Below are 27,434 nucleotides of genomic sequence, written 5' to 3'. Positions count from 1 at the left end.
ACAGTGGTAGTGGATGGGTTTCGACCAAAATTGACTACGTCATCCTGCGTAAATCGACTTATCTCTGCAACATCAGCTAACACCGATCTTGTGTGTGTGTGCGCGCGCTGGTGATATGGCTTATGAAGAAATTACTCCAATATCTTTCCATGGCCTGAATAAATCCAGACGCAATCTTTCGTAATGCATATTCCCTTGAAGAATATCGGGAGCGAGAGATTTCTTTGAACCTCGATTCATTCTTTCGTCCCCAACAATCAATATGCAAATGAGTAGTAACCATTTGGGTAACTCACAAATGCACTAGAAAAGTTAAATGCACTATCCTATAGCTGTACCAATGTGCTGAAGTTGTACAGAACTCGTATGTGCATCCAGCCGGTGAAAGGACCGCTAAACATATCCTGTTCGCCCTGTGTTACGAGCGAGAAATGCAAGTGTCATAAATTGGGACGCGATTACAGAGCTTCGCTCAGGCTACACATTCTGTAAATACCTCCTTTAAACAGTCTCTTGGCTCGTATACGTGACCACTGACGTCCCGAATGATCACGATACTGGAGCACAACGGTGATATCGCTCTCCACCCACCCAAGCAGGCCAACGTTATTCTCAACCCACCTATTTAGTTCGGCATCATGCCCAAAATTCGTCGCACCCAACAAACTGTTAATGTCCATTCCATGCTGATCGAATCTATGACCGAAAGCAAGTAGCTCAGCTGATTACTATGGTACACAGAACGGATACCAAAGTTATGGGTCCTTTGAGGGCGAGTCAGAAGTACTTTCTGGGGATTGGATAGATGACGCATTCATTTCGTTCTTAGAACAGGGTTTCAAACACTCACGCGGTGCCGATTGAGGGCAGTGAAGGAGATTCCTGTTAGATACTACGATTATATTGACATATGACTTGTTGCAGAAGTCACTTCTGATTTTGAACAACGTGGTAATTTCCAGGTCCTCGTGGGTGCTTCTGTTTGTATGACATCAATTCACCGAGAAGGTGCCTAGCCGTTTGAATTTCATCCGGGCTTACCCTTGGATGATCAATCAGGTCTGTCTTCAACTAAGGCGGACGCTACTAAACTTCATGACTGTCAAGGCTATATACGCTTACGGCCTCCGGTGCATGTAAACAGTTATTTGGCGTCACAAGCGACTTAGGGATCAGATGAGTTCCTAAGATAGGTGAGCTGCTTCGTAGAGACGGGAAAACCCCATCTGTATTCTCGTATCTCTCCGCACACCTTGTATGAGAATGACGGTCCTCTAAACGACAGTCCACCACAGGGTTTTTGTTGGCTTTACAGCCTCCTCCGAGAAAGTCGTTGCGATTTCTTCACAGGCGTGGTTTTTCTTCCTCGGTGTACCTCTTTGATGGGATAATCACACCTTGACTGCGACATCCATATCTCTGACTTGCTTCCAAAGGGTTTTTGTGGTTGTGTGATGGGAGAAAACTGACGTTCTTCTCACTGAGGACGAACTCCACGGTGTTTGTTTAGTTCCCTAGCAGATATTCATAGTCATCGGACAGCAGATAGTCAGTACTCTACCGCGGTTATCCAAATTCCTAAACATAGGTAGCTGTTGGAACTTCCCGTTCCTTTGCTCTGATTCCTCTCAATGTCTCGTAATAATAGTTCAGCTGTTACACTTTTTTGGTACCAAGCTGTCACAACACCCGAGGGAAGCACGAGGGCTCAGGTACTGCCAGGCTGCCCAAACCTAGACAGGAACAGTCGAGATACCGGGATTGGATTCGAACCCTTGAGTTTCTCAAGCTCGGTAGTCCCTAATGTACAACGAACAGTACCTACAAACTATACTAACACTGATAACTAAAATTTGTGTTAGTTCACGTATCGTGGATGACATGTCCTATAGAGGCGGTTTGTCATCCTCATTGCCACTGCCACTTTGTGACGGTACTCAGGTGTGTTCTTGGCCACATCAACTAAGCCTTTCGGTTAGATTACACAGACAATACCATGCCCATATGCTTTCTAGTCTTCTTTCCACTGTGTGTAGGTGGCGAGTTTGCACTGAGCACACATCGGACCTTGTGGTCCCACCGACTGTCGACCAATTATCAAGCGATCAGCTGACACGAGTTGAACGGAAGCCGTTTCAGTCTGATGCGTTTACTGCGTAGATATTCTTAAGCAGCATGCTTTTGTCTAGACGCAACACACTACTCATACGATTGCTGAAAACTCTTCGACCATCATAAATAAGAAAGCCAGCTGGATTCAGTGGAGTCTCCTGTCAAAACCGAATTCGTGTGGAAATCGGAGTATTTGTCGGTATTATCCCCAAAATATTTTTTCTCTTGAACGTTGAACAAATTTTGCTTCAAAAATCACTTCACTCATTTAGAAGTAGGTGGGTTTGTTCGACATCGCGTTTGCTGAAAAAGCTGTTTTACTGCTTATATCTCACGAGGTTCTGCTGACTGGCTTTCAGCAGTTTTGGCTACATTTCCGGGAGAGCTATAATCAGGGTGACCATCCAAATCGGCCGAAATTCAAGGTTTAGAAAGTAGAGTTCAGCTAGTTATATACTCTAACATCTCCCCTGAGGAACCGCGCTAATAGAGGCGAAACGCATTCATCGTCAGCCAATGCGCGATTTTCACCTCTTCCCTCTGGAGGTCCTTCAGTCGCTCCTACCCCCGTGATTGCCTTGTAGAAGAAGCATTAATGTACTGACTCGTGTCCTGAATGTGGGAATCCTTGAAAGCTTTTCCGTCGCTCAGTTTTTCCGTCTTATTCAGTCCACTATGACAACGCCTATGCACGCCTATCCTATAATCAGTTGCACCACTGGCCGGAAATCTCTACCAGATCCGGAGCGGACGTTATGGTCACGTGAATCGAGCGTATGCCGACGCCATGGTGCTGCGTCGTGGAAGCACTCCGATGAGCGCACTGACTGACACACTCACGCTCAGTTCGAACGTCGTACATTTGTGCATCTTTGTTGTGTAACCGCTCGCAGACGCGCGTACGGCCGCACGTATGTATCACAGCGATTGGGCGTGCGTCGGTTCGTGAACACGTGATTAGGACGCATGTGACTTAACGCCTTTGTCGTGGTGTGGGTAGTATATTGGTGGTACATATCACTGGGCTTACACACGCGCAAGTGCGTGCGCGGATGCGCTTGGTCGATAGGCTCATATCACCGCAGTACGAATCGCCGGTTGGTCGCAGTGTGCCTCTGTCATGCGTATTCTATCGATTTTTCTGTCCTGATTTGTATCGGCCGCCCTACCCGTTCCTTCCCGAAATGAGTGTAGTTGCGGACGCACAAACGTAATATACCAATAATGACTGTAATATTACTACTACCCACGCGCCCATGACTGTCGTAGAAACGCGATGTATTTGTGATTGAGTTGCCCCTGCGAAAATTGTTAGATCGACTTGTAAGTGGTGGATTACTCGCCAGTTGACGGGCCCTGCCTGACGCTTTTATTCGTCATCCACCCCGGACCATCGTTATTGCCACTGTCACGTCCGAATCTCTGCGACTGAATCAAATGCTGGGCTGTTGTCAGCGATGGCGCGAACCATAGTCGATTGAGATAGATGGCCTGGTTTTAACGGACCGGATGCGAGATTAGTCCTCGTTCTAGCTCGTTCCACCACCGTCATGATGTGCACGCATGTTGTCGATGACGTACACTGCGGTTCATTCGGTTGTGACGACTAATCAGGTTATCAACCAACAATAAATTGATCCAATAGGTGTTCCAATTGGATGGAGCGTGGTGTCGAATCAATACGGTGTCCTGACAACACGCGGTCAAGCATCATCGGTGCTACACCAATTCGGCATGAATCACAGTTAATATGTGGTCGTAGATTAAACTAAGCTTCGACGGACCACTTCGTTTTCGACCATTCAGCCGACCGATAACCTTAGCAGCTGAGATTCAAATCAAGTGACCCTGATTGACAACTTTTCATAGGAAGGTTAGTAATTGTTTCTCAAAAGGCCCTCCATATAACCACCAACACCCTCTTACAAATAACGCCTTCGTTCCTGACTTACCGCGATTTGGCGAGCCACGATCTCTAGCTAATCCTGTAATAAGATAGGTTGATTTTGGTAACATAAGTTGTCATCCCGACTTACAAAGTTGGTACGGCTTTATCATCGCATTAGTCGTTCACAACTCACTGGCACAATGCATGGGCATCAGGGTCACCAAGTTCACACTAGGGACGCGCATTAGCTCGTGACCACACGATTTTCTATCCAGTACAACTGGTGAATTAGTAAATAATTCGAAGGAACCGCTTTCTGGAAGTAGGACAACACCAGGATGGAGGGAACCATTGCCTTTCGAATAGACTGGCTATTCCCTGTCTCTAATATTTGCCTCAGTACTTTCCTGACGTGTTCTATGTTACAAGATGTGCATGCTCCATAGTTGTACATAGTTGTACATTCCGGTGGATTAACTTTCATAGTGTCAAGGCACCTAGAGAGAAGCAGTCCAGGTGCCGGGTTTGGGTTCGAGCCACGAACCTGGCTTTGACCACAGAGCTAATTCGAACCCTAATGTACCTATGACAATGAACTGGGGTTTTTCGGACTGAAACAACTACCCGTTACATGTAGCATGCTTTACAAGCCTCGAAAATTAAGCGATTAGGGTGTCATCATCACCACAGTGGGCTTACAGGCTACAAGAAGCGTGATAGGCTACTAGAATTCGGGCACAATATATCTGAGCGACAGGATTGGACACATTATAGGGAAATTTGACATCGATCAGCCGTGCAACAATGTTGAATGGTGTCCCAAAGTTGTCAGCTAGAAGTTATGGATGGTCACTCATACGAGTATTTCTGACGCCCTAGAAAGAAGGCATTTAGTCATTTAGCGTCGTTCACAGTGACGTGTGGACAGCTAATACACAAGTCCCTAACCAGATTTCTGTCGGGTCAACTCAAGAATTTTCTCAAGGCGAAAAATACCAGGAATCCCTAACATGCGAAAGTCATAGGTATCTATAGGCACATCCCTCGGTTCGAACAAGCGTTCCTGACTTGCTACGATCCGTCACATCATTGAGGATGTATCATCATCCTCCAGAGCCTCGGTGAAGTGAAGGCGAAGGTGATAGCTGTTGAAAGGCACTCAATATATGTGTAGCACCTTAACGGCTGAACCATAAATTCGTGGGAGAAGGAAGTTTTCAATTTCTAGAACAATGTGTGACTTTTTTCCAGGGAATCAAAGGTCGAGTGTGTGCAAGAGAACAACTAACGTTTGACAACTTGGGTGATTCAGGGCTAATAAAGTCGTCCAGTTGTCCAGTTGTAAAATGACTTTACCTCCAGGTATTTATATGATGGTTTTTATTGCTTCCTCCGAAATATCACAGAAGAACTCTCATCAACTGACCTGTTGATGTGAGGAATCACCTGTGCTAATCCCTTTCGTCGTACTCGGCATGGTTGTCTGTCACACACACCTCATCGTGAACAGTGGATGTAAACTCACAACTGGCCTTGTGTTGTGCGCTGTGGATAGTAAACAATAAGATGCTGATTGTTTGATTTATTAATCTATCAACCTGCCATAATCCCGATCGCGCGAGAGTGGAGACCCATTGGTGTAGGGACCCCGCACAGCATTGTTGATATTGATTAGATTGACATGGTGAAATCTATCTACAGGCAAGTTTCATTAGTGTTCAACCTACAGACATCTACACCCTGCGTAGCCTTGAGCCGCTTACACATACGATGAGTGAATCAAACTCATAGTTTCAGTTTGTCATGAAAACACCATTGACCTTATCGTGTGCTCTATGTGACTGAGTGAGCGAACTGACTCACCCTTGAGGGCTTCTCATATAATGGCGCGAAGTTAATCATACCCTGGTGTGTGTGTGTGGTCCTTTATAACGACGTAGGTAGTTTTGGCAGTGCATCGAAAACAGCAAGCTGAGAATTGAAAGTCCGGACGATGGGAACGTGTTTTCTGCGCAGCTTGGCTGCTACATGTATTCAATGATTGTCTGTGGGTTTGGGAAGAGCGGTTGACTACCTTGCTCCCTGCGCGCGCGCTAGTCTGTGTGCTGGCTGGGTTCGGTTTCCCTTTATGTAGGTCCCAGTGCGTATACGTGGGCGCGTCGGCACATGAGTGGTTGCTACGCTCACTAGACGATACAGACAATCGATGTGCGATGAGTCAGCTTAATGCAACGTGTTTGTGCGTATGAGAAAAAAGACAAGCCTCACGATCCAGTGAGCGACTGTGAGTTGAACAGTCAAGTATGTGGGTGACTGGGTCGCTACATGGCCCTTTATAACGAGGTAGGTAGTCCTGGCAGTGCATCAAAAACGGCAAGCTGAGGATTGAAAACGATTGCTGGTAGATACACAAACAGTAAGGTTATGGACAAAAGGAGGGCGCTGATTCAGAAGGACCGAAGCCAGAATGGACTGATTGTCGAACCGAATCATCACTCGGTCGGTTGGTTTCACGTGCAACACTGTAAGAATAATCCGAGAGCACATCACTTGGTGCAGTGAGGACAAGTGAGTTGGACGAAAGAAACCAGATTCTTCGCCCTGAAGCCCACCAACGACTCGCTTAACTGTCCGCCCCCCCCCTCAGGACTCATGACGCACGGAAGCCTGGTGTTACTTTGTCAGACAAACCATTTAGATGGTGCTTCTCACAAGAGCAACGATCTGCCGTGTTTCGACTACTTTTCTAAGAGGTGTTGGTTTACGCTTACATCTCCGAAACATAGTATTATTATGTGTGCGCTTGAACAAAGGTTCATACTGCCTCATTTTTGCTACTTAGTTAAAACACAAAATCTCTAACTATTGGTGTTGTCACGTGTCAACTAGTCAACAGTTTTTAGTGCAATACTGCTAGTCTACAGGGGGCGACATTTTCGGGAAAAGTTAGTGAATGTAAGAAGACCGAAGCTCCAATTCGAAAAGCTACGGATGTTTGACATTCGAAATCCAGACGCCGCGGTATGAACAGAGAATGCCGGTAGGCGGTACTCTCCATGCTGTCTCTGTGATCCTTTTCCATCTAGCTGTGTGAGTTGGCGTCTTCCGCGCAGTGCAGAGCAGATTTTAATCGCTTGCTTGGCACGTATGAACCGGTCGTTTGGCCAATAACCGAGTCAGATGACCAACATAGCGGTGAAGTTCAGCAGAGAGCACAAAACACACGCAACGCATAGTCCGGCGCACTTACGTGTACGCTATCAGGCAGTGCGTGGCTGACAGGGTCGCACTGATTTGTGGACGGGATTTACCGTGGTACTGCAACGGTTACAGCAACACCGTCATAACAACTATCCTGGTTACTGGACTTCCACCCCAGTCCGTTCGTGTGTCGAGCAAGGGGCAGCAGTCACAACAGTGATCGCCGCACGTGGTGCGTAAGCCAGCTGACTAAATTTTTGATCTGTTCCGAAATTTCCTCACCCCACCCACACACCTAACATGCCCACCATCCGTACGGTGGCCTGTCGACCGCGTCAGATTCGAGTGACTGACTGCGTTCGGGTGTGTTCCTGCGCGCATATCTTTCCACAGCTGACCATATACTGGACAACAACGCCTGATCCGAGGGAGCGTTGAAAGAATGCTAGTTTGGGAAATATTAGCAGTGCTAACATTAGTGGGCTCTGATGGTTTTCATTTACGAGTTAACTTCTTGTCAACTCTGTCTGTCGAGTTCGTGGATTGTCAATCATTTTTCGGATAAAGTTGGCTTGAATTGCCCCGCACGCTTGATTCACCTCCTCTACTGTGTTGCATTGTGAGCATAGGCTAACCTTGAAGCGAAGCTTTTATCGACTAGATTGATCTGCGTCGTAGTTGATTGACCCGAGTAATATGCTTAACAAATATGGACGCAATCAATTCGTGATTGAAGTCACCTTGTTCCCGACAGATAAGTCGCCTGCAACCACATCTCCGCCCTATCGTTCTCGAGAGTCCAAAGCCAGTCGAATCAAAATCCTAAAGTTGGGCATCGACCAATGCTTGACAGGGGGCCGATCTAGCCTGTTGATCTAAGCACCTTTCCAGTTTCCACAGGCAAAATTACTCTGCTGTGGCGTGACCGTTCAGCTGTAGCACCCTTCCGGTGCCTAGCTACCATACTGCCCGAAGGTTGCATGAGGGCTGGGATACTGTCAGGTTGCCCAAGCCTAGACAGGGGAAGTCGAGAGGCTGGGGTCGGGTTCGAACCACGGACCTTTCGGTCAGTAAATTCGCGCTCCAACCACTTGGACCATCTCGCCCCGTTGTGGCGTGAAACAAATCTCTGTTCTCAATGATGAGATGTGTGTAATAGATCGTATTTGGCGAAACTGGATGCATTTCTCAGTCGAAGAACATACTGTACGTTTGTATTTGCACAGCTGGAGTACCGGTTTTGCTAGATCTCGAGGTGCATTGGCGGTCTTGTTGGAAGGTGTCACGTGTCACAACTATACAACCGTACAATACCTGATACGACCCTGTTATATCTTATATATTCGCTTCAGATTTTTCAGGTTCGCGTGTTGCTCTCAGCTGTCGAGTGCGTTTGGTTCTGTTCCATAGTACTATTCATTACTTCAAGCATTTTCGAGCTAACCTCGTTGATGCAGAGATTTCGTCCTGTAAATGAAGCCAATTTATGCCAACAAGGCGACACAGCTTGTACAAATGCTTCGTCCCTATAGGGAATCATCAACAGTGTGCATCTCACGAAACATCAGAGAGTCTCGAACCCGCAACCGACAGGTACTTTGAACACCTAACCGATTGGCACCGACCTTGGGTAGTCAGATTAGTAGCCAGGAGGTTGTGGATTTGGGACTCTGTAGGATTTCTTGATATGCGTAATGTTGATGGTGTGTATTCAGGATGAAGTGCAGTACTTCTCGACTTCTTAGCGTAGATTGGCCCCATTAACAGGACGAAAAACTCTATTGAAAATGACCAAATCTTGCTTCTGGATAGGCCAGTCAGCACGTGATCACGTGATGTGGTTCCCGTGATTGAACGACGAGTGGCGCTATATCCTGTCTGAGTGCGAGCTAATCACACTGCCGATCAGTCGTTGGTCTCCGAACTATTGTGTTCAGACTGCTAGCCTAGAGGTCGCGGGTTCGGGACTTCTTGAAGTTTCGTGAGATACGCAGTTCTGATGATTTTCAATAAGAATGAAACAGCTGTACAATACTTCTCGGCTTTTCAGCGTTGATTGATTTCACCTACGGGGTGAAATCTCCATTAACTTCATGAATGTTTCTCAAAGAGACATCCCTGACATTTGTTGCGGGTCATACTCGTTGTCTTCGTAAATTTTAGTAACATCGGGTTTCATTCCACGAATCGTTTCCCCTCTTGGCCAGCTAAATTTCCATAGTTCGCGCAATCAAAATCCCACCGCAAAAACAGTTTTAGATGTGAGTTTGAACCACCATTCAACTCCAGTTATTGTTTTTGATTCGATAAATCGTTCTGAGCAGTCGTTTGGCTCTCATTCTTAATGCGACAGGTACATGGGTGAAAACTCGATAAACGAGACAGTGGTTGGTCTGGTTTCGGTGTCTTGTTTTGTGTTCACTTCGATTTTACGGCACAAAGTAGCCCGTTGACCGGTATGTCAACGAACTAATGTGTGACAATTGGTTGCACGTAATACACTACTCATAAGGCTGCTGAAAATTCTTTGACTGTCCACGACCGGCTTCTTAAAAACAGCATAGGCGAGAGATTCCGCCGGGTTCTAGGTGAGTCTCCCGCAAAACCGAATTGGTTCGCAAATGGATGTAGTTCGCTGTGAGAATTGTTCTTTTTTCTCATCGGTTCGGGCCCCCGTCGATCTCTTGATCTAATTTGACTTCTCTACATGCGCGTGTTTATATCCTTTCCTCGTCTCGTGAATGACAGTGAACTGTGTCCGAGATACTTCTACGACCGATCACGCTCTGTAATTCTGAACGGTTTTTCCTTTCTCGCCATTGGTACTGGTTTGTCCAAGCGCTCTCTCTGTGTTTCACACACATACACACGCACGCACACATTCTCTTTTCAGTTCTATCGGATAACTCTGGCCAAAAAATGAACAAAATTTTTTTGTTGGCTTGTGAGCAGACCATGTGAAATTAGGGTGACTCATCGAAAAGTGGGACTGGTGGTGACTCACTTTTGCGTCTAATCCGACACTCGAGTTTCGATTAGTTCCGCTGCCGTTTGGATGTTTTTCTCGTTCGCTAGTGAGCTTGATGATGACTGGACACGTTGTTCCTTTTTCAAGACGCAACCCGATTGATGAGCATTTCTAACCGAGCCGTAGTTTAGATCCACGTTTGGAAATCTTTTCAACTCATGCATAACGGAAGACAGGAAACGAACTTACACTTCTTATTTTGTAAGCTAAGCACTTCAGATTTAGATATGTCGGATTCGCCACTGGGCAACGTTGACTTTGGACAGAAAACAAGTCCCATCAAACGACTGAGTGGATTATCAGATTGGGATTCTTGTAAAAAGCATCGCCAATGAACTTAACGGTAGACCGTATCGATTACCTGGACGTGGTGAACTGTGAGAAAAATCACGTGACCACTCGCCCCCTCGTTCGAGTCGACCTCTTCCCCTGGCTCCAATTTCGGTGCATTTCATTGAAGAATGAACTTGCCTCACCTGGAGCAACTTACCTACAAACCTTCCGTTCTGCTAAGCACACTGTAGTGCCGGCTCACGACAATCGTCAATCCGTCAATCATGTGTGGTTATCGTTGGAGTCACAGTACGCTCAGGTGTTCCAAACACTAAACTCGCGCAAAATGCAAGACTATATTTCCGTCAGCATCGAAGGACGAAACCTACTCAGGTCATTTTATCCATCGAAACTGGCCTTGCTGAACACAATTTGTATGGATGCACCGTGAAAGATGCGTTCTGCCGATCTCATTTGTTGCATTTTATCCGACGAAAATGTGTCCGATGGAAACAGAACAACTATTAATTTCATTAGTTTAGTCATTTGCAGGCGCCGGGTGTCACACTACCACCACACTACAGCGTGCACTCTTTTGCATGGTTACGTGGTGTGGCCTTGGCATCCAGTTTAGGCACTCGTTCATCTGTGGCACCCTTTCGGTGCTTGGCTGCTATGCCACCCGAAGGAGGCGTGGGAGCCCAGACACTGCAGGTCGCCCTTTCGGTGCTTGGCTGCTATGCCACCCGAAGGAGGCGTGGGAGCCCAGACACTGCCAGGTCGCCCAAGCCTAGACAGGAGCAGTCGAGATGCGGTTAGGTTAGGTTCGAACTACAGACCTTCCGGTTGGTGATTTCTTGCTTTGATCACTGAACCATCTTGAGCTCCATCCCCCAACTGACTGAGATCATCTCCCCATATAACGGTCATCCTTGGGGGGTCTTCAAGTGGACAGAGCATCTTTAGTTAATTCTGTTTGTTCTTTTATCCTCAGTGGTTCAGATACTTGTTTTACAATAATGGGCTTTTCATATAGAATGCAGCCGCACGCAATGGATAATGCCACACGCCTTTTTTAACGCTGATCCGCTCGTGCAACCTACGCGACGAAATAGAACGCTACCTTTGATGTTGTGGCATTTTTATTCCTGCATGCAATTGCAAAGCAAGTTAGACTTCGCTGAAACGGGCATGGGGACGTGTCAGTCAGGCAGTGTTATTGACGCACTCAGCAAAAGTGAGCCCAACTGGTTTATACTAATGTTTTCCTTCTGAGACGAAATAACCATCAAAATCTGCCGGCGAAACATTACCATGACATGGTCTTACAATTTTTTCGCGCCTATTTTCCACTTTTTGGTGTATTTGGAGCGACATTCCCAGGTTTTTCGGTTTTCGGAAGTCATTCGTTTTTATTCATTGAAAGTGGAATTACAGTGGCCTTCTTACACTGTTGTTGTTGTTTCTCGGTGCGTACGACTGATAGGTGGGATGTCAACCTTGATCACGACAATCAGACAGATCAATACTGCGCATCGCAAATTTTTTTGTCAGATCGGTTACAGGGGATTTGAACGACTTTCGGACTTGCACAGTCCGTTTTCTTCCTTCCGCTTGTCAGACACCGACTGGTCTAGAGTGAAGAATAAAGTGCTAAGGTACAGGTAATTGGAGAAAGGAAAATATTTGCTTCTCCATTGGACTTTCAAATTTTGGGGTTTTCGTAAATTCCCATCTGCTCCCGTCTACGTCTCTACCTCTGCATAAAGTCATGGCAACTTTTTGTGGTGGTTTTTTGTCAGGTTGGTGAGGATGAGGCACGCAGAAGAGCGAAGCGCCGGGAACGAAACCGGGTTGCCGCTGCTCGTTGTCGCCAAAGACGTCAGGACCAGATCGTCGAATTGCAACACCGGGTTGGCGTACTTACTAAAACAGGCGAGGAGCTCCGTACTTCTCTGCAAACACTGGAACATGAACGCACACGATTGGAAGGCCTTATTCGTCAGCATGGGGTGAGTTTTCTTTCACGGTGTATGGGGCTCAAAAAACCCTTCTAAACTGCCGTTTCCAGCCGTTCCGAGGCGTTGCCACTGTCATTAGTTTTTTCAAAGTACTCTCGCTACTCATGAGTAGGTTGTCGAAAGTTTGTATTTTTCAACCCGGGCAACTGACGAAGCAGGCTGCATTCGATCCACGATGAATTGGGGATCGCCGCTCCAGACAAGCACTGGGTAAGTCTGGGTTTCGAAAAGCAGAAAAAAACCCCACAAAGGTGAACAGTTTTCTGGTACAGAAACGGACAGGCGGTTTTGTGCGACTAGTTTCTGACTGAATACCGGACATACCTGGGGTGCGTCCATCAGGAGAGAACAGATAACGAATCCATCCAACAAGGGTGGGTGCTCGGGTCGTTTTCTAGTCTTCCCTCCATAGCCTTGACAACGTGGAGGGTGAGGCCGTGATAGACGTGGTGCGCTACCACGATTTCCGGCTAGTTGCAAGCTGTTGTGAAGACAAAAAATGAACAGTCCCACATGGTATTATCTGCAAAGCAATTCAACAAAAGCAAGGATGGGAAGCAATGCTGGGCCTTGAAGTGCGCCCTTATTGGCGTTCACGGGGTTAGAGAGCTCGCCGTCGGTACGTTGGTCGTCTGCCAGCGAGGCCGCCTATCCAGAGTTCCGATCGCAGGTGAGAGAATGGCTACGTTTTCGTTGTGCCAGGCACGATTAAGGTCATTGTTATGTTCAGCGGAGCAACTTCCAGTTCATCAAACGAGCACAAAGTAGAGGGTTCGCCCATCAAACAGGTCCTCGGTCGATCTGTTCTCCTCGAAATACATACTGGTCGGTCAGTGAGGTGCTTACAGCGTTGAAGGTTTAGCGCTGTGTTACTTTTGATAAAATTGGGACTAAGAACTTAGTACGCCAATCTTTCGATTGCGAACTAGAGGAAATTGAGACTTTCTTCATTAGTAGGGAAACAAACACGTGGCGAAGGGACAGCCCAAAAGTCTGGTGTCATCCCAGTTGGCGAACTAGCGATTCCCGAATAGCCCGCGTGAGTTGAACATCGATGAACAGGAACCGATAGAATGGAAACGCAATGAAACCCACTGGTCTGAAGAACCATGAGGAGCATACTGGAACAATGGTCAAGGGGGTTGGACCCAGCCGCGATAGATCAGTGAGGCTGGAATAGGCTTGTGATCGAAGACACCTGAGAAACATTAAATTTTCTGCGGTGAAGTCTAAACTAAACATGGATGAGATTGACTCGGAAATTCAATCCAATAGGCATATATATGGTTGAAAGTTTTGATGGAGCAGTGAAGGCAGCCAAAATATCTTTCATTTCTCACAGCACACATGGCTTAGTCGACCAAGTTTACTATTAGAAGTTGATCGAACAGGTTTATATAGTAGCGTAGCAATCAGTTCAGTACGGTTTGACGACGGTGTACATGTTTACGGTGGCACATGTCATCACAACTTTTGGTTACGGATAGTTGGTACAGAAAAGAACAGCAGTTTGATTTTTAATAACAAGAGAATATTTATCACACCGCCTCTATTAGCTTGAGATCGCCATGTTGGTGAGTACCTCCAGTTATTGTCCTGGTTAATCTTCGATACTCCAGCCTAGCGGACAACATGCATCAGTATAGCCGAGAGCTTTTGTCATGTCTTTGATGCCCTTTCCTTCTAGGTCATGCGTTGTTCACCTTGAGAAACGTCCCAGCTGGAACGTGCCTCAGAAAACGGAGGCACGATGAGGCGGTTGATCAAGTGGCACATTGTCAAGCCGGAGAAGCTGGTGCAGCCTCGTCAACTCACTAACTGAACGAGCAAAAATCACCCATCACTTAACACTGCTACACCGAAAACCCTGCTTTTCGGCGATATGCTAGTGTCACGTCGACCCCAGAAGAACCCAAGTTGGAGGAAAGCAAAAAAGGGTTTATGGATCTTAGCATGCACTTCGCTGGCCGTGCGCCCATCCGATGTGATAGGTAAATATGTTCACTAGTAGCTCTGGTGCCATGACGAGCTGTGGTGATCTACTCACAACGTCGAAAGCGCAAAGCGCACATAAAAACACATGACAGCACTAAAGTTATTTATTGTTTGTATGTGGATGGAAGAGCTCGAGATAGCTGATTGGTTAAGGCCCGTGATCCGAACCCAACCCCGGCATCTGGACTGCTCCTATCTAGGTTTGGGCAACCTGGCAGTATCTCAACCTTTTTGCTTTCTACGGGTGGTATGGTAGTATGTATCAAAAGGGGGTTTCAGCTGAACGACTATTCGGCGGCATACATCGTCACACAGCCGACCGAGTCAAATGCTGCATTTAGATATAAGAAGACAAAATGGTTGGTTAATATATTTGTGGTCTTGTCTGAGAAATTGTCCTAAGGTAAAGGTGTGGTCGATGCATGCACGACCCATATGGAACCCTGCTTGATCGAAATGCTAGCTGGATACCTGTGGGAAAATCAGGAGCGGTGGTAATTGCATTGATACTCCTACGGTTCTCACATTCAGATTTAACGCCTTTGAAAAACCAGAATCATATTAGGTTGCGCACCTGGTACTTTAATCGTCTCCCGAATGCTTTGAATAAGGTTTGTGAACCTATGAACAAGGCCTACCCATCCATTCCAGGGGAAGACAGTCAGGGCTTCAAAAGTTTAACCTCATCTTCTGTTCGTCTTAAGTGCTTCAAGCCAGCTAAACTCCTATCCGGAGTGTTCCACCCATCAAAGCAGATGCGTGGTTTGGAATACACTTTTGGGGCGTCTACATCTGTAAGGAATTCACTGGCTTCACCGATCTTCTCGGTCCGATGTTGCGGATAAGTTGGACTTCTCTTGACAACCACCTCTCCTAGTCGGTCTTGAGACTGCAGGTCAGGCGTCGTTTCAGAGATATCTTTGAATCATATTGCTGTCTCGGTAAGACCGCCTCTCTTTCCTCAATCGCGGACATTGATCCAACCTCATTTAGGCCGTGGCCTTATTTTGGGACGCATACAGTCTAATTCATGGCGTTTCGAACCAGTCTTCATTTGACCGCGTTCCTGAGTTGTCTAGACAACTGCCGCGGATAGACTACTTTGTTGGCCGAATCTTGCAGGCAGCGAATACCACAGTGTCAGTCGATGGGAGACGAACTGCAACATGGACACGCAAACTAGTGCATGATCTGACTCCAAAAGCGCGACTGTTTGGAAGACAAAATCACCATCCATAGCTAATTACTATGTGGCCGATATGAGTGATCGATTGGTTTGTACTGGGTCAACTAATGCGATATTCACGTTTGTGTTAAGCACAAATGGATGATGGTCAGCGTTTAGCTATAGAAATCTATAACCGTTGTCGGTCCTCGAACCAAATCTTCCATCGAGCTAGTTCTTGTTTATCTCGATTCTTCCCAACTGGGAATTCAAATATCCAGCCAGAATGAGGCTTTCGGGAATCCTCCACCAGACACATCTTTCATGGTCTCATTGTTGCACTTTGCCGGGATGTATGCAGAGAAAACGAGCGGGTTCGTTGGCAAGTTTGACCAGTTGGCTATTTGGGGGTTCCATTTGAGCGGTGTCTTTAGCTCTCGCGTTCAACGTTGAGGCCATGGGGAGTCTCTTCTGGATCGCCTGATACCCCAAGGCGTGAACAAACTGAACTGCATTGTACCGTGTTCAGGCGAATAAGCGTAGTGGAGTTTTGCATGCATGTTTCGGTGGTACAGTACACAGATTGTTAAAGAAGAAAAAGAGCGGTCGGGGGGGGGATGTTGGTAGTTCTGCTTCCCGTGTTCACTGAGTTGGACAATCTGGTTGCAAGCGTTTTGTCATCAACCGGTGTGACATACTTGGAGCGCAGTATGTTGGCGGTGCGCCGGTGTGTAGGCGTTGAACAGTGCCATGCTTGTACAGTATATAACTTGTTGACGCCGGTGGGGTATGGCCCTGATTATGAACGGTCTTTTGGGTGGTTGATCCCGCTTGTTAGATAGTGGGCCATCTGCCTGGTTGATCCGCCACCCCTCCCACTTAGTCCACGTGGCTTTCGACCTGTCTATCCCATTCCTGTCACCGGATCTGTCGTTTGCTTTGTCCGATTAGGTTGATGATCCTTTGTGTGTAGCGATTTCTAAATATCGGTAGATTGAGTTTGTGATGGAGTACCATTGTTCTAAAAAAACTCCCTTTCGTGTCTTGTGTTTCCGCGTGTCAACATCTCTGTGTTGGCCATCTGAAATTGGTTGATATTCATCCATTGGAACCAGGGAGAGTAGATCGTACCCACAGTCTATTTTCTCATTCTACTTCTTCAGTTTTGGAATAAACTTTTCCAATGTGTCCATTGGTTTTTGCGGGTTTTACTAACCGTGCTATGAGTCCAACTAGGTTTCTGATGTATGCGGCAGGGCAATGCGTCTGCTCATTGTTCCCATTTTCTTCATGCTTCTTCTGGTGAAATTTCGCGGGTGATTTTCTTCCATTCTCTCCAATTCCACTTTATTGCGGTGTGTCTACGCTCTCCGAAACAGAGTTTGAGTTTTAGTGCACCGTCTGGGCTTTGTGTGTTCTCTTCCGGTAAATACACCCATCCGTAGTCCTGCTAACCATTGCATTCAAGAGTGGCTGTTGGTCGTTCTTGTCCAAGCTGACTAGTGGTTCTGATGTCTTCGAATGTAACTGTAGCCCGTTTCATAATGAGAAGGATGTCATCGCGCATCTACAGCAGGTGTCGTCTGAACAGCACCAGACCACGGGAACTATTTCCACCGTATTGAATAGTTTGTTAGCGCCGAGATGGCCCAAGTGGTTACTGACCTAAAGGTCCGTGCTTCGAACACGATCTCTGCCTCTCGACTTCCCCTGTCTAGGCTTGGGCAACCTGGCAGTATCCCAATCCTCGTGCAACCTTCGGGTGGCATGGCGGTTAGGCACAGAAAGGGTGTTACAGCTGAACGATTTCTTTTTCAGTGCCGTTTTTATGACCGTCTTTCCTTTGGCGAAGGTAGACTCGCTTGAAGCAAACACCTCACTACATTTGCACTATCATCAAGGAGGGCAGTAAGACTCTACCGTCCGGTTACCTAGTAAAATGATTACTCGTGGTTCGGCACTTGCTGCTCTCTTTCCGGTTACTCTTCTTCGGCCTTCACAGCACGGTTGAACCTTGAGGAACGATGTTCCAGCCAATTTCTTCCGCGGGAACATTAGAACACTGAAGCTTGACCACCACATGGGGTGGCGCTGTTGGTCGGAATATCAACAGTAACACTAAAATAACAGCCAGTATGGCTGTTCATTGTCGAGAACGTGTCTTTTCGCCACGACCGGAGTGATGGGTTGTAATGAAAGCAACAATGGTTAGATGTTGAGTTAACTGTGCAAAGTTTTCCTTGATCTAACTCTTATTAGTGCACTGTTGATGATGGCCATAATACAAGGTATAATACAGGGTATATGCACTAATAAAAGTTTTTAGTATAATTGACAATGGTGAGATGCCACACGTATAAAAATAGATACAATGCAAAATGGGAGCAAGTCAGAAGTGGAACTTATCGTCCGTGAGAGTTCCTTGGTGAAAGTCCGGATGGCCGGAACGTTTTCTCTGAAGTATGGCTGCCACACGTGCCCCATAATTGCCTGTGGACTTGTGGAAAGTGATTGAGTTCCTGCTCCCTGCCCGCGCGCGAGTCTGTGTGTGCTGACTGTGCTCGGTTTCCCTATATGCAGGTCCGTTTGTGTGTACGTGGGTGTGTCAGCACGTGAGTTGTTGCTACGCTCACTAGACGGTACATACAATCGATGTCCGATGAGTCAGCTTAATGTGACGTGTTTGTGAGTATGAAAAAAGACAAGTCTCGTGATCCAGTGAGCGAATGTGAGCTGAACAGTCAAGTATGTGGATGACCGGATAGCTACGGTCTCACTGGCTTCTGTTAGCTGAGGCCCGGTATCCCCCCTTACACCCGTATCCCCGACACAACAAAATATCCATTTCACGGGACGTAAACGCTAAACGTATAAAACCGCAACACGGTCAGTTTCGAAGCTCTGTGGATCAGTGTTCATGTTTGCCTGCCGTCACACATCCCGGTTCGGTGGCAAACACACTTTCTGTAAAAGCCCTCCACGAATCCAGCAACCGTCAACCCTCAGCACTGCCTTATTCGTGTTAAACTTGCTAAGAGCGAATTCCCGTTTCCGTACGGGATATTCTACACCCACTCGATTTTAGACTGCACTGAATACCGCCTCATCGCCTCATTTTCCAGCGTTGCTGTTCCCCGCTTGACCGCAGAGGGTTCTGTTACGGCGCAAACAGTTGCCTACTGCTTCGCTGACCGCAGCTGAGTAAAATGCTTCGCCCAAATGCGACTAAGGTGCATATGTGGAACAGCTGTTGTCGTAAATGCTTCAGGTTGGTGGTAGGTCACCATACGGGAGTTCAGTGCACTTTTTTCTTCGTTCGACCAATTTGATGGGTACCTACTATGGAGACCTGCAATTCCAACTTCCTAATCCCGGACTGCTTATTACACATGATGGTCTAGCCCGCCGTCGCACTGTCGAAACCTGAGCATTTCATTGGTTCCCGGTCAGCCAATAGGTGCGTCGCATTTTTGCACAGTGTACTTGCGTTTGATGCGTGTACTAATACTTGGGAAACAATTTACATCACGCTCTCCTCGAGTACGTGGGTGCGTGACAGGCAAGCGCACATTACGAGCTCAATCCACCTGTACGACAATGCGCCGGTGTAACTGAGTACACATTACATCAGGTTGTCTCATGGTTGTGGCATCGACAGACCGATTGGGATGGAACCAGCGGAGTACTGAGTCAGCGGTGAGAATGTACGGACCGGCATAAATGCCAGAGCCAATACAAGGTCGTCAACCTAAAAGTGGCCTTCCTGTGCGATTGGGATGCGCGGTGAACTGCCAGCTCGCTCTATGGTACCGACAGGAAAAATTGTTTCCCTTGAAACTTCAGGTAGCATAAGTCAAGCAGCCCTGTGGATTGCAGTTCTATGGGGAATTATTGGTGTACTTCAGTAGTAAAGCTTAGGTTTACCATTTTCTGGGAAACCTCAAATACTAACTTTGAAGAATACTTGACAGTTGTTGGCGGAAATAACCAACAACCAAGTCTTGCAACCAGAATTTCATTTCCTTCATTGAATTGTACGAGGGTCGTGAAGCAAAATGTGATGCATCTATCATCAGCTTCTGCAAGCTTTTCTGGGTTCATCAGACCGAGAACGTGGCTTAAAGGAGAGACCGACTGCAGCCATTGTAGTTCTGAGTTTTCAACTATATCCATGAGTAATATAGTGTGTGTTTCCGATGCTTCTCAGCGTAACAGCACAACCACTAACCCACCGCTACGCACCACTACTTTCCCCAATAACGCCCTGATGATGTTACCACGATTGGTGATGAAACGTTTGCAACCAAATTGCCCAGCTCAGCGAACAAGCCAACAACCATCTGCGCTACCTGAGCTACCGACATTTTCCTCTATAGAAAAACGTACATAACAAGTATGACAGCGGTAAAAGTTAGTGGACTATTTCAAGATGGCAGTTGGTCAAAAGAGAACATGCGGCCTGAGCTGGACCAATGCCTTCGATAGAGCGACAGTATGAGTTCTGGTGTGTACTTGTGCTAGTCCAGCTGTTTGGTATGGCAGTCCGGATGCATTTTCTGAGCACAGAAACGAGTCAAACAGGCGAATTACTGTCTTTTCAGCTATGGAGAGCGTCAGCTCTCTCAATATTTTCAATAGGTTTTCTGGTAGTCCGGTTACCTAGTAAAATGATTACTCGTGGTTCGGCACTTGCTGCTCTCTTTCCGGTTACTCTTCTTCGGCCTTCACAGCACGGTTGAACCTTGAGGAACGATGTTCCAGCCAATTTCTTCCGCGGGAACATTAGAACACTGAAGCTTGACCACCACATGGGGTGGCGCTGTTGGTCGGAATATCAACAGTAACACTAAAATAACAGCCAGTATGGCTGTTCATTGTCGAGAACGTGTCTTTTCGCCACGACCGGAGTGATGGGTTGTAATGAAAGCAACAATGGTTAGATGTTGAGTTAACTGTGCAAAGTTTTCCTTGATCGAACTCTTATTAGTGCACTGTTGATGATGGCCATAATACAAGGTATAATACAGGGTATATGCACTAATAAAAGTTTTTAGTATAATTGACAATGGTGAGATGCCACACGTATAAAAATAGATACAATGCAAAATGGGAGCAAGTCAGAAGTGGAACTTATCGTCCGTGAGAGTTCCTTGGTGAAAGTCCGGATGGCCGGAACGTTTTCTCTGAAGTATGGCTGCCACACGTGCCCCATAATTGCCTGTGGACTTGTGGAAAGTGATTGAGTTCCTGCTCCCTGCCCGCGCGCGAGTCTGTGTGTGCTGACTGTGCTCGGTTTCCCTATATGCAGGTCCGTTTGTGTGTACGTGGGTGTGTCAGCACGTGAGTTGTTGCTACGCTCACTAGACGGTACATACAATCGATGTCCGATGAGTCAGCTTAATGTGACGTGTTTGTGAGTATGAAAAAAGACAAGTCTCGTGATCCAGTGAATGTATGTGAGCTGAACAGTCAAGTATGTGGATGACCGGATAGCTACGGTCTCACTGGCTTCTGTTAGCTGAGGCTCGGTATCCTTACACCCGTAGCTGAACAGTCAAGTATGTGGATGACCGGATAGCTACGGTCTCACTGGCTTCTGTTAGCTGAGGCCCGGTATCCCCCCTTACACCCGTATCCCCGACACAACAAAATATCCATTTCACGGGACGTAAACGCTAAACGTATAAAACCGCAACACGGTCAGTTTCGAAGCTCTGTGGATCAGTGTTCATGTTTGCCTGCCGTCACACATCCCGGTTCGGTGGCAAACACACTTTCTGTAAAAGCCCTCCACGAATCCAGCAACCGTCAACCCTCAGCACTGCCTTATTCGTGTTAAACTTGCTAAGAGCGAATTCCCGTTTCCGTACGGGATATTCTACACCCACTCGATTTTAGACTGCACTGAATACCGCCTCATCGCCTCATTTTCCAGCGTTGCTGTTCCCCGCTTGACCGCAGAGGGTTCTGTTACGGCGCAAACAGTTGCCTACTGCTTCGCTGACCGCAGCTGAGTAAAATGCTTCGCCCAAATGCGACTAAGGTGCATATGTGGAACAGCTGTTGTCGTAAATGCTTCAGGTTGGTGGTAGGTCACCATACGGGAGTTCAGTGCACTTTTTTCTTCGTTCGACCAATTTGATGGGTACCTACTATGGAGACCTGCAATTCCAACTTCCTAATCCCGGACTGCTTATTACACATGATGGTCTAGCCCGCCGTCGCACTGTCGAAACCTGAGCATTTCATTGGTTCCCGGTCAGCCAATAGGTGCGTCGCATTTTTGCACAGTGTACTTGCGTTTGATGCGTGTACTAATACTTGGGAAACAATTTACATCACGCTCTCCTCGAGTACGTGGGTGCGTGACAGGCAAGCGCACATTACGAGCTCAATCCACCTGTACGACAATGCGCCGGTGTAACTGAGTACACATTACATCAGGTTGTCTCATGGTTGTGGCATCGACAGACCGATTGGGATGGAACCAGCGGAGTACTGAGTCAGCGGTGAGAATGTACGGACCGGCATAAATGCCAGAGCCAATACAAGGTCGTCAACCTAAAAGTGGCCTTCCTGTGCGATTGGGATGCGCGGTGAACTGCCAGCTCGCTCTATGGTACCGACAGGAAAAATTGTTTCCCTTGAAACTTCAGGTAGCATAAGTCAAGCAGCCCTGTGGATTGCAGTTCTATGGGGAATTATTGGTGTACTTCAGTAGTAAAGCTTAGGTTTACCATTTTCTGGGAAACCTCAAATACTAACTTTGAAGAATACTTGACAGTTGTTGGCGGAAATAACCAACAACCAAGTCTTGCAACCAGAATTTCATTTCCTTCATTGAATTGTACGAGGGTCGTGAAGCAAAATGTGATGCATCTATCATCAGCTTCTGCAAGCTTTTCTGGGTTCATCAGACCGAGAACGTGGCTTAAAGGAGAGACCGACTGCAGCCATTGTAGTTCTGAGTTTTCAACTATATCCATGAGTAATATAGTGTGTGTTTCCGATGCTTCTCAGCGTAACAGCACAACCACTAACCCACCGCTACGCACCACTACTTTCCCCAATAACGCCCTGATGATGTTACCACGATTGGTGATGAAACGTTTGCAACCAAATTGCCCAGCTCAGCGAACAAGCCAACAACCATCTGCGCTACCTGAGCTACCGACATTTTCCTCTATAGAAAAACGTACATAACAAGTATGACAGCGGTAAAAGTTAGTGGACTATTTCAAGATGGCAGTTGGTCAAAAGAGAACATGCGGCCTGAGCTGGACCAATGCCTTCGATAGAGCGACAGTATGAGTTCTGGTGTGTACTTGTGCTAGTCCAGCTGTTTGGTATGGCAGTCCGGATGCATTTTCTGAGCACAGAAACGAGTCAAACAGGCGAATTACTGTCTTTTCAGCTATGGAGAGCGTCAGCTCTCTCAATATTTTCAATAGGTTTTCTGGTACATGACACACGATCCCGCAAGCAACGTCTTTGTTTGACGTCTTTCAGACACGTGGTTGGGGAAGACACCGTTCCCTATGTGGTTTCCTCTGTATCGGCAAGTGTTCTTTGGTCCTCGGGATAGGTGCCTCATTGTACGACCAACGTAGTCTGGCAAATGCATGAAAAAATCGGTATCGATAAGTTGTGGACCAATACCTTGAGTTTCAATCACATTAGATGGGAATTGTGGAGGATACCCGGGTTTCCAGTCCGGAAATCACAACAAGTATGTTTGTTTTTCTACGCTTGTTTTTCGGTCGTTTGTCAACCTCACTTTCACGTGAAACTGCTTATCACGCCGGTGTTCTCAACTAGTCAGTTAGGTATCGAGCCATAAACATAATCACACGTTATTGCATAAAGTCTCCCGTGTAATTTCACCTCTCTCGATTCTCCTGCATACTTACAACATGTCATCCTGTTCTCTAATCCCTTCTAGCTTGCTGGATGCGTCGAGGCAGAGGAACTGCTTTCTCGCATGGCTTTGGAGCGTTCGGAGTTATCTATGCATGATAATGTCGCATCGGTCAGCACTCCGGTTACCCATTTAAAATCGGACGACCTTGTACCCAACTTGTCCTCCACCACGACACCTCCTGGCCCCATTTCACCAAGTGTTATTTTGGTAACGAACACACTGGTGACAAAACCCGAACCGGACTGCAATGAAGTCACTTTGACTTCGATCCGACCTAGTCTTGCTAAACTGGATCTCCGTCGCCAGACTCAACCAACCTGTGCACCAAATGTGGTTATTTCGGCCATATCGGCATCGAACTGTCTGGGTAATAAGCTGAACAGTGAATCGTCATCACGTGCGGACGATTTCGGCACTTCGAACTCGTCGACTGTGTATAGGCTTGCCGCCCGACCATCTACCCTAATCCCAGACAGACTGCTAACCGAAGTGACCCAACCTGCGGATAAGGCTTTAGGTGGCAATACTGGAGCTTCCACAACCACCACTGCCGCCACCACCACAAGTACCACCATTTCTGGAACTCCCATCGAAATCCCCACTCCGGGTTTCTGGCCTTCGGATCTTCAAACCTTTTCACCCATCCTCACACCATCCACCTGGCGGCTATTGAAAAATCTTACTTCGAGCACCTGCAACACACCTCAGTCATTCATCCTCACACCCACGTTTAGTTCTGCTTGTCCAACTATATCACTTGCAAATATGGGAACTCCAACACCAGCAGCCTCATCCTCAACATCTGTCCCTTCGGGTAACCCCTTCACTTCTGTAGTGGATTCTAATAACGACTCTGTTAAATCGGCCCTCACTGCTGACAGTGTTGTGAACTCGGTAACCACCGCACCATCTTCGTCTTCTACAGAACAGGTGCCCGACACAGGAGAAGAAGCGCCAACCTCTAGCATCACTCCTTCCGAGGTCAGCGACAAAGACGGTCCAGGCGTTGAACCGGACGGCGATAGTGCAAGCGGAGACCCTTCCGTCACCTTGGGTCGGTCGTTAGGCCAAACTTATTTTCTATCATTTTCAACCAGATGTGATAACGCCGAACATGGTACGGTCACAAATACAACATTAGCCAATTAGAGCTGTGGAATTTCAAGCACTTATGTATAGACTGTTGTGCGATTTATACAAGGCCCTGCTGTCGTTAACCCACTAGTGATAGCACAAGCGAAAGCGTACGCACATTTCAAAGTGAATACACTACATTGACTCCTATCCATTCCATCTATAAGGGTTAATCAGCCCATCCTATTTATGTAGTCGCGATGGGCCGATTTAAGTGATTAGAGAGTTGTTTCAGCCCTCGTACCACATAAAAGTCTGTTTCTGCTAAACTAATCCCTGAACATACCGTTCTGCGATTATCTGAATGTCACATCTTCTCATTGATGCATGAAGCCTACAAACCTATTTCCGATAAGTGAACGCATTTTTGCCACATCATGTCTTTCCACCCGGATGATCGCGATTGTTCCCAATCGCGGCTCTTTCACCTTTGGTTCTATACCCTCACCTAATCTCTCTCTCTCTCGGTGTTTGCGCCGCTCGATTGTGTTAGATCACCACTATTTTCACAACTCCATCCCCGTCGCCATTTAGCTAGCACATTTTTTTGGTGTCACAACCTCTTTTTCTCTGTCTATCAACCTATTATCATCGTCTACCTCATTCTCCTATTTGATACTACCTATATGGGACAACTGTGGCCAATATGTTCCTCTTATCGTTCATTAATTTATGCTTCCGCAGGACAGATTATTCAGATACAGAGAACCTGACGTAAGAAATTGCGATTGCTGTTCTGATTTTCGTGGAACACCTTCCCTCTCTGCCTCACGATCTGGGGTCAACTATCCACCCTTTCCCATCTTGTTTAGTCAAGCATTCAGACAGTGTGTATAGATCAGGACTTCGCTACTGTTTCACGTGACTGACAACGCGGGGGAGTCCCATCATCCTTCAGGCAGCAACCTCAGTGATTCAATCAAAACAACAACAGTTTGTCGAAAACACTTCGTCTCTTGTCTATCACAGCCCAATATATGTAGAGCTTCACCCTGAGATCCAAAGCCACACACCCACACACACCTTTCTTTCACCATTCGTCATCTGTGATTAATTTCGCTTGGTCCGTTTGATTGTTATTCGTTTCACGTGTGTTTTTCTTCCTTCCCCGTTGTTTTTCGTTTTTACCATCTCTTAAGTCTATCCCATCATAATCGCACACCATCATCACCCTACAACAACCTTTTCGAGGGATGTGTGCAGTTCGTCACATTTTGCCGTGGGCGCACGCGTGTGATTGTGCCTCTTTATTGATCTTTTTGAATTTCAAACCCTTCATCAATTACATTTCCCCACCGATTTCAACCCTTTTTATACACGCGCGCGCACCTTGTCCGAAGACTAGCCGATATTCAGTCGCACATCGCAGCACGTTGTCTACCCCCGTTACGTCCAATCCACTCTGAGTCAGGAATGGCTTGCCAGTTCTGTTCTGTTGCTTCTAAACCGCTCGTGATTGGATGGACTAGAACCGCACGACACACTGTTCACTGACCGACTGTCTTTCTCATGCTTCTTGCAATATACTGCACCTTTGTACGTAGCACGACGTACCTCCTCCTAGCTACTAGATGTATACCGTATACATATATACATATACTTATATATATATAATATAGGGTTGCCCAAAAGTGCAAAAGTATCCGACTCATTGAATCACTCTACTACCGTTTATGCACACACACACACACACACACCGTGTCTGGGAACATTTGTCCACCCCGCTTCCCGTTCCCCTATCTCCTAAATCCCCGCGCACCACCTTAGACTGCTTGTGATGAGCGAACGAGTGCAGCTCACAGCGTTGACTCAATCTGACCGCATGCACGGATGGCAACTCTCCCCCCCGCCCTTATCTCTCTGTCCCTCTCAAATTTGTACCCAACCCCCTTTTTTGGTGGCTATTTTCCCACCCCATCGGTTATCACGTCCCCTTAGGGTGAGAGGTAGCGTCTTTTTTTCTTGTGCCGGACCTATTGAATACGTCTCAGAGTTGATTTTGTGTGCATGTGTACATGTTCCATGAAAATTTTATTATAAGAGTACGCTACTTTATTTGCACGTTTGTGTTATACCTAATGAAAGGAAGGAGTGGATAATTAGGCGAGTGTCACTGTTAGCCGCTCGATGATACTGCCTTCCCAATGGAACTTTGACGACAATAACTCGTCTTCGACTGCTGAAATCACTAGTTTATTGCTCTATAGTTTCCTACGTGTGTCTCACCAATTGGCTAGGTACCAGGAAGTTGGTCTTCCGGATTCAGGGAACAGGATCCGGTCTTCTGAATCTTCAAAAAACAGTGTCCGGGTTCGAACCAATCGATGAATAGTTTTCGGAGGAAATAACTCGCCCATGATAGAACACACCAATCGTAGTCCACAGGTTGCACTGGAAACGAGCCTGGTAAGGTCGAGCGATGACTTGGTAGAATCATCAGCTGAGCTGGTCATTGCCGTCTCCATCGTTGGGGACACCGAGACGTAACACATCAGTGGTTACAGGGCTTATCAGACAAGGCCAAGTCAATGGCACTCGTGCATCCAAGCTGTTACCATCAGTGCATAACTTACCTTTCCGGCATCCCCAATGAAAAGTGCCCTGACGCCTCTGTATTCACGCACCAGTTACCGCGTAGCCACCTAGCCCTCATTCCAAGATCATCGGTGAACGAAATACTGGCAGCTATAACCACT

The 27,434-nt window shown here is 46.9% G+C and overlaps 1 protein-coding gene across 1 annotated transcript in view; it reads left to right on the top strand.

The window, feature by feature from the left end:
- Positions 1-26,760, top strand: part of T265_03667 (hypothetical protein) — a gene marked incomplete at both ends in the record, with an annotated part of 83,451 nt that extends 56,691 nt beyond the window's left edge. Inside the window, 2 exons of the mRNA XM_009168209.1 lie at positions 12,305-12,514; positions 23,626-26,760. Coding sequence (XP_009166473.1) covers positions 12,305-12,514; positions 23,626-24,753 — 1,338 coding nt within the window. The remainder of the gene's footprint in view (positions 1-12,304; positions 12,515-23,625) is intronic.
- Between the last annotated feature and the right edge of the window lie 674 nt (positions 26,761-27,434).

This window comes from Opisthorchis viverrini (genome assembly GCF_000715545.1).
Source record: "Opisthorchis viverrini unplaced genomic scaffold opera_v5_53, whole genome shotgun sequence".
Lineage (NCBI taxonomy): Eukaryota > Metazoa > Platyhelminthes > Trematoda > Opisthorchiida > Opisthorchiidae > Opisthorchis > Opisthorchis viverrini.
Note: the sequence above shows the minus strand (reverse complement) of the source record. Positions and strands in the feature narration are given on the sequence as shown.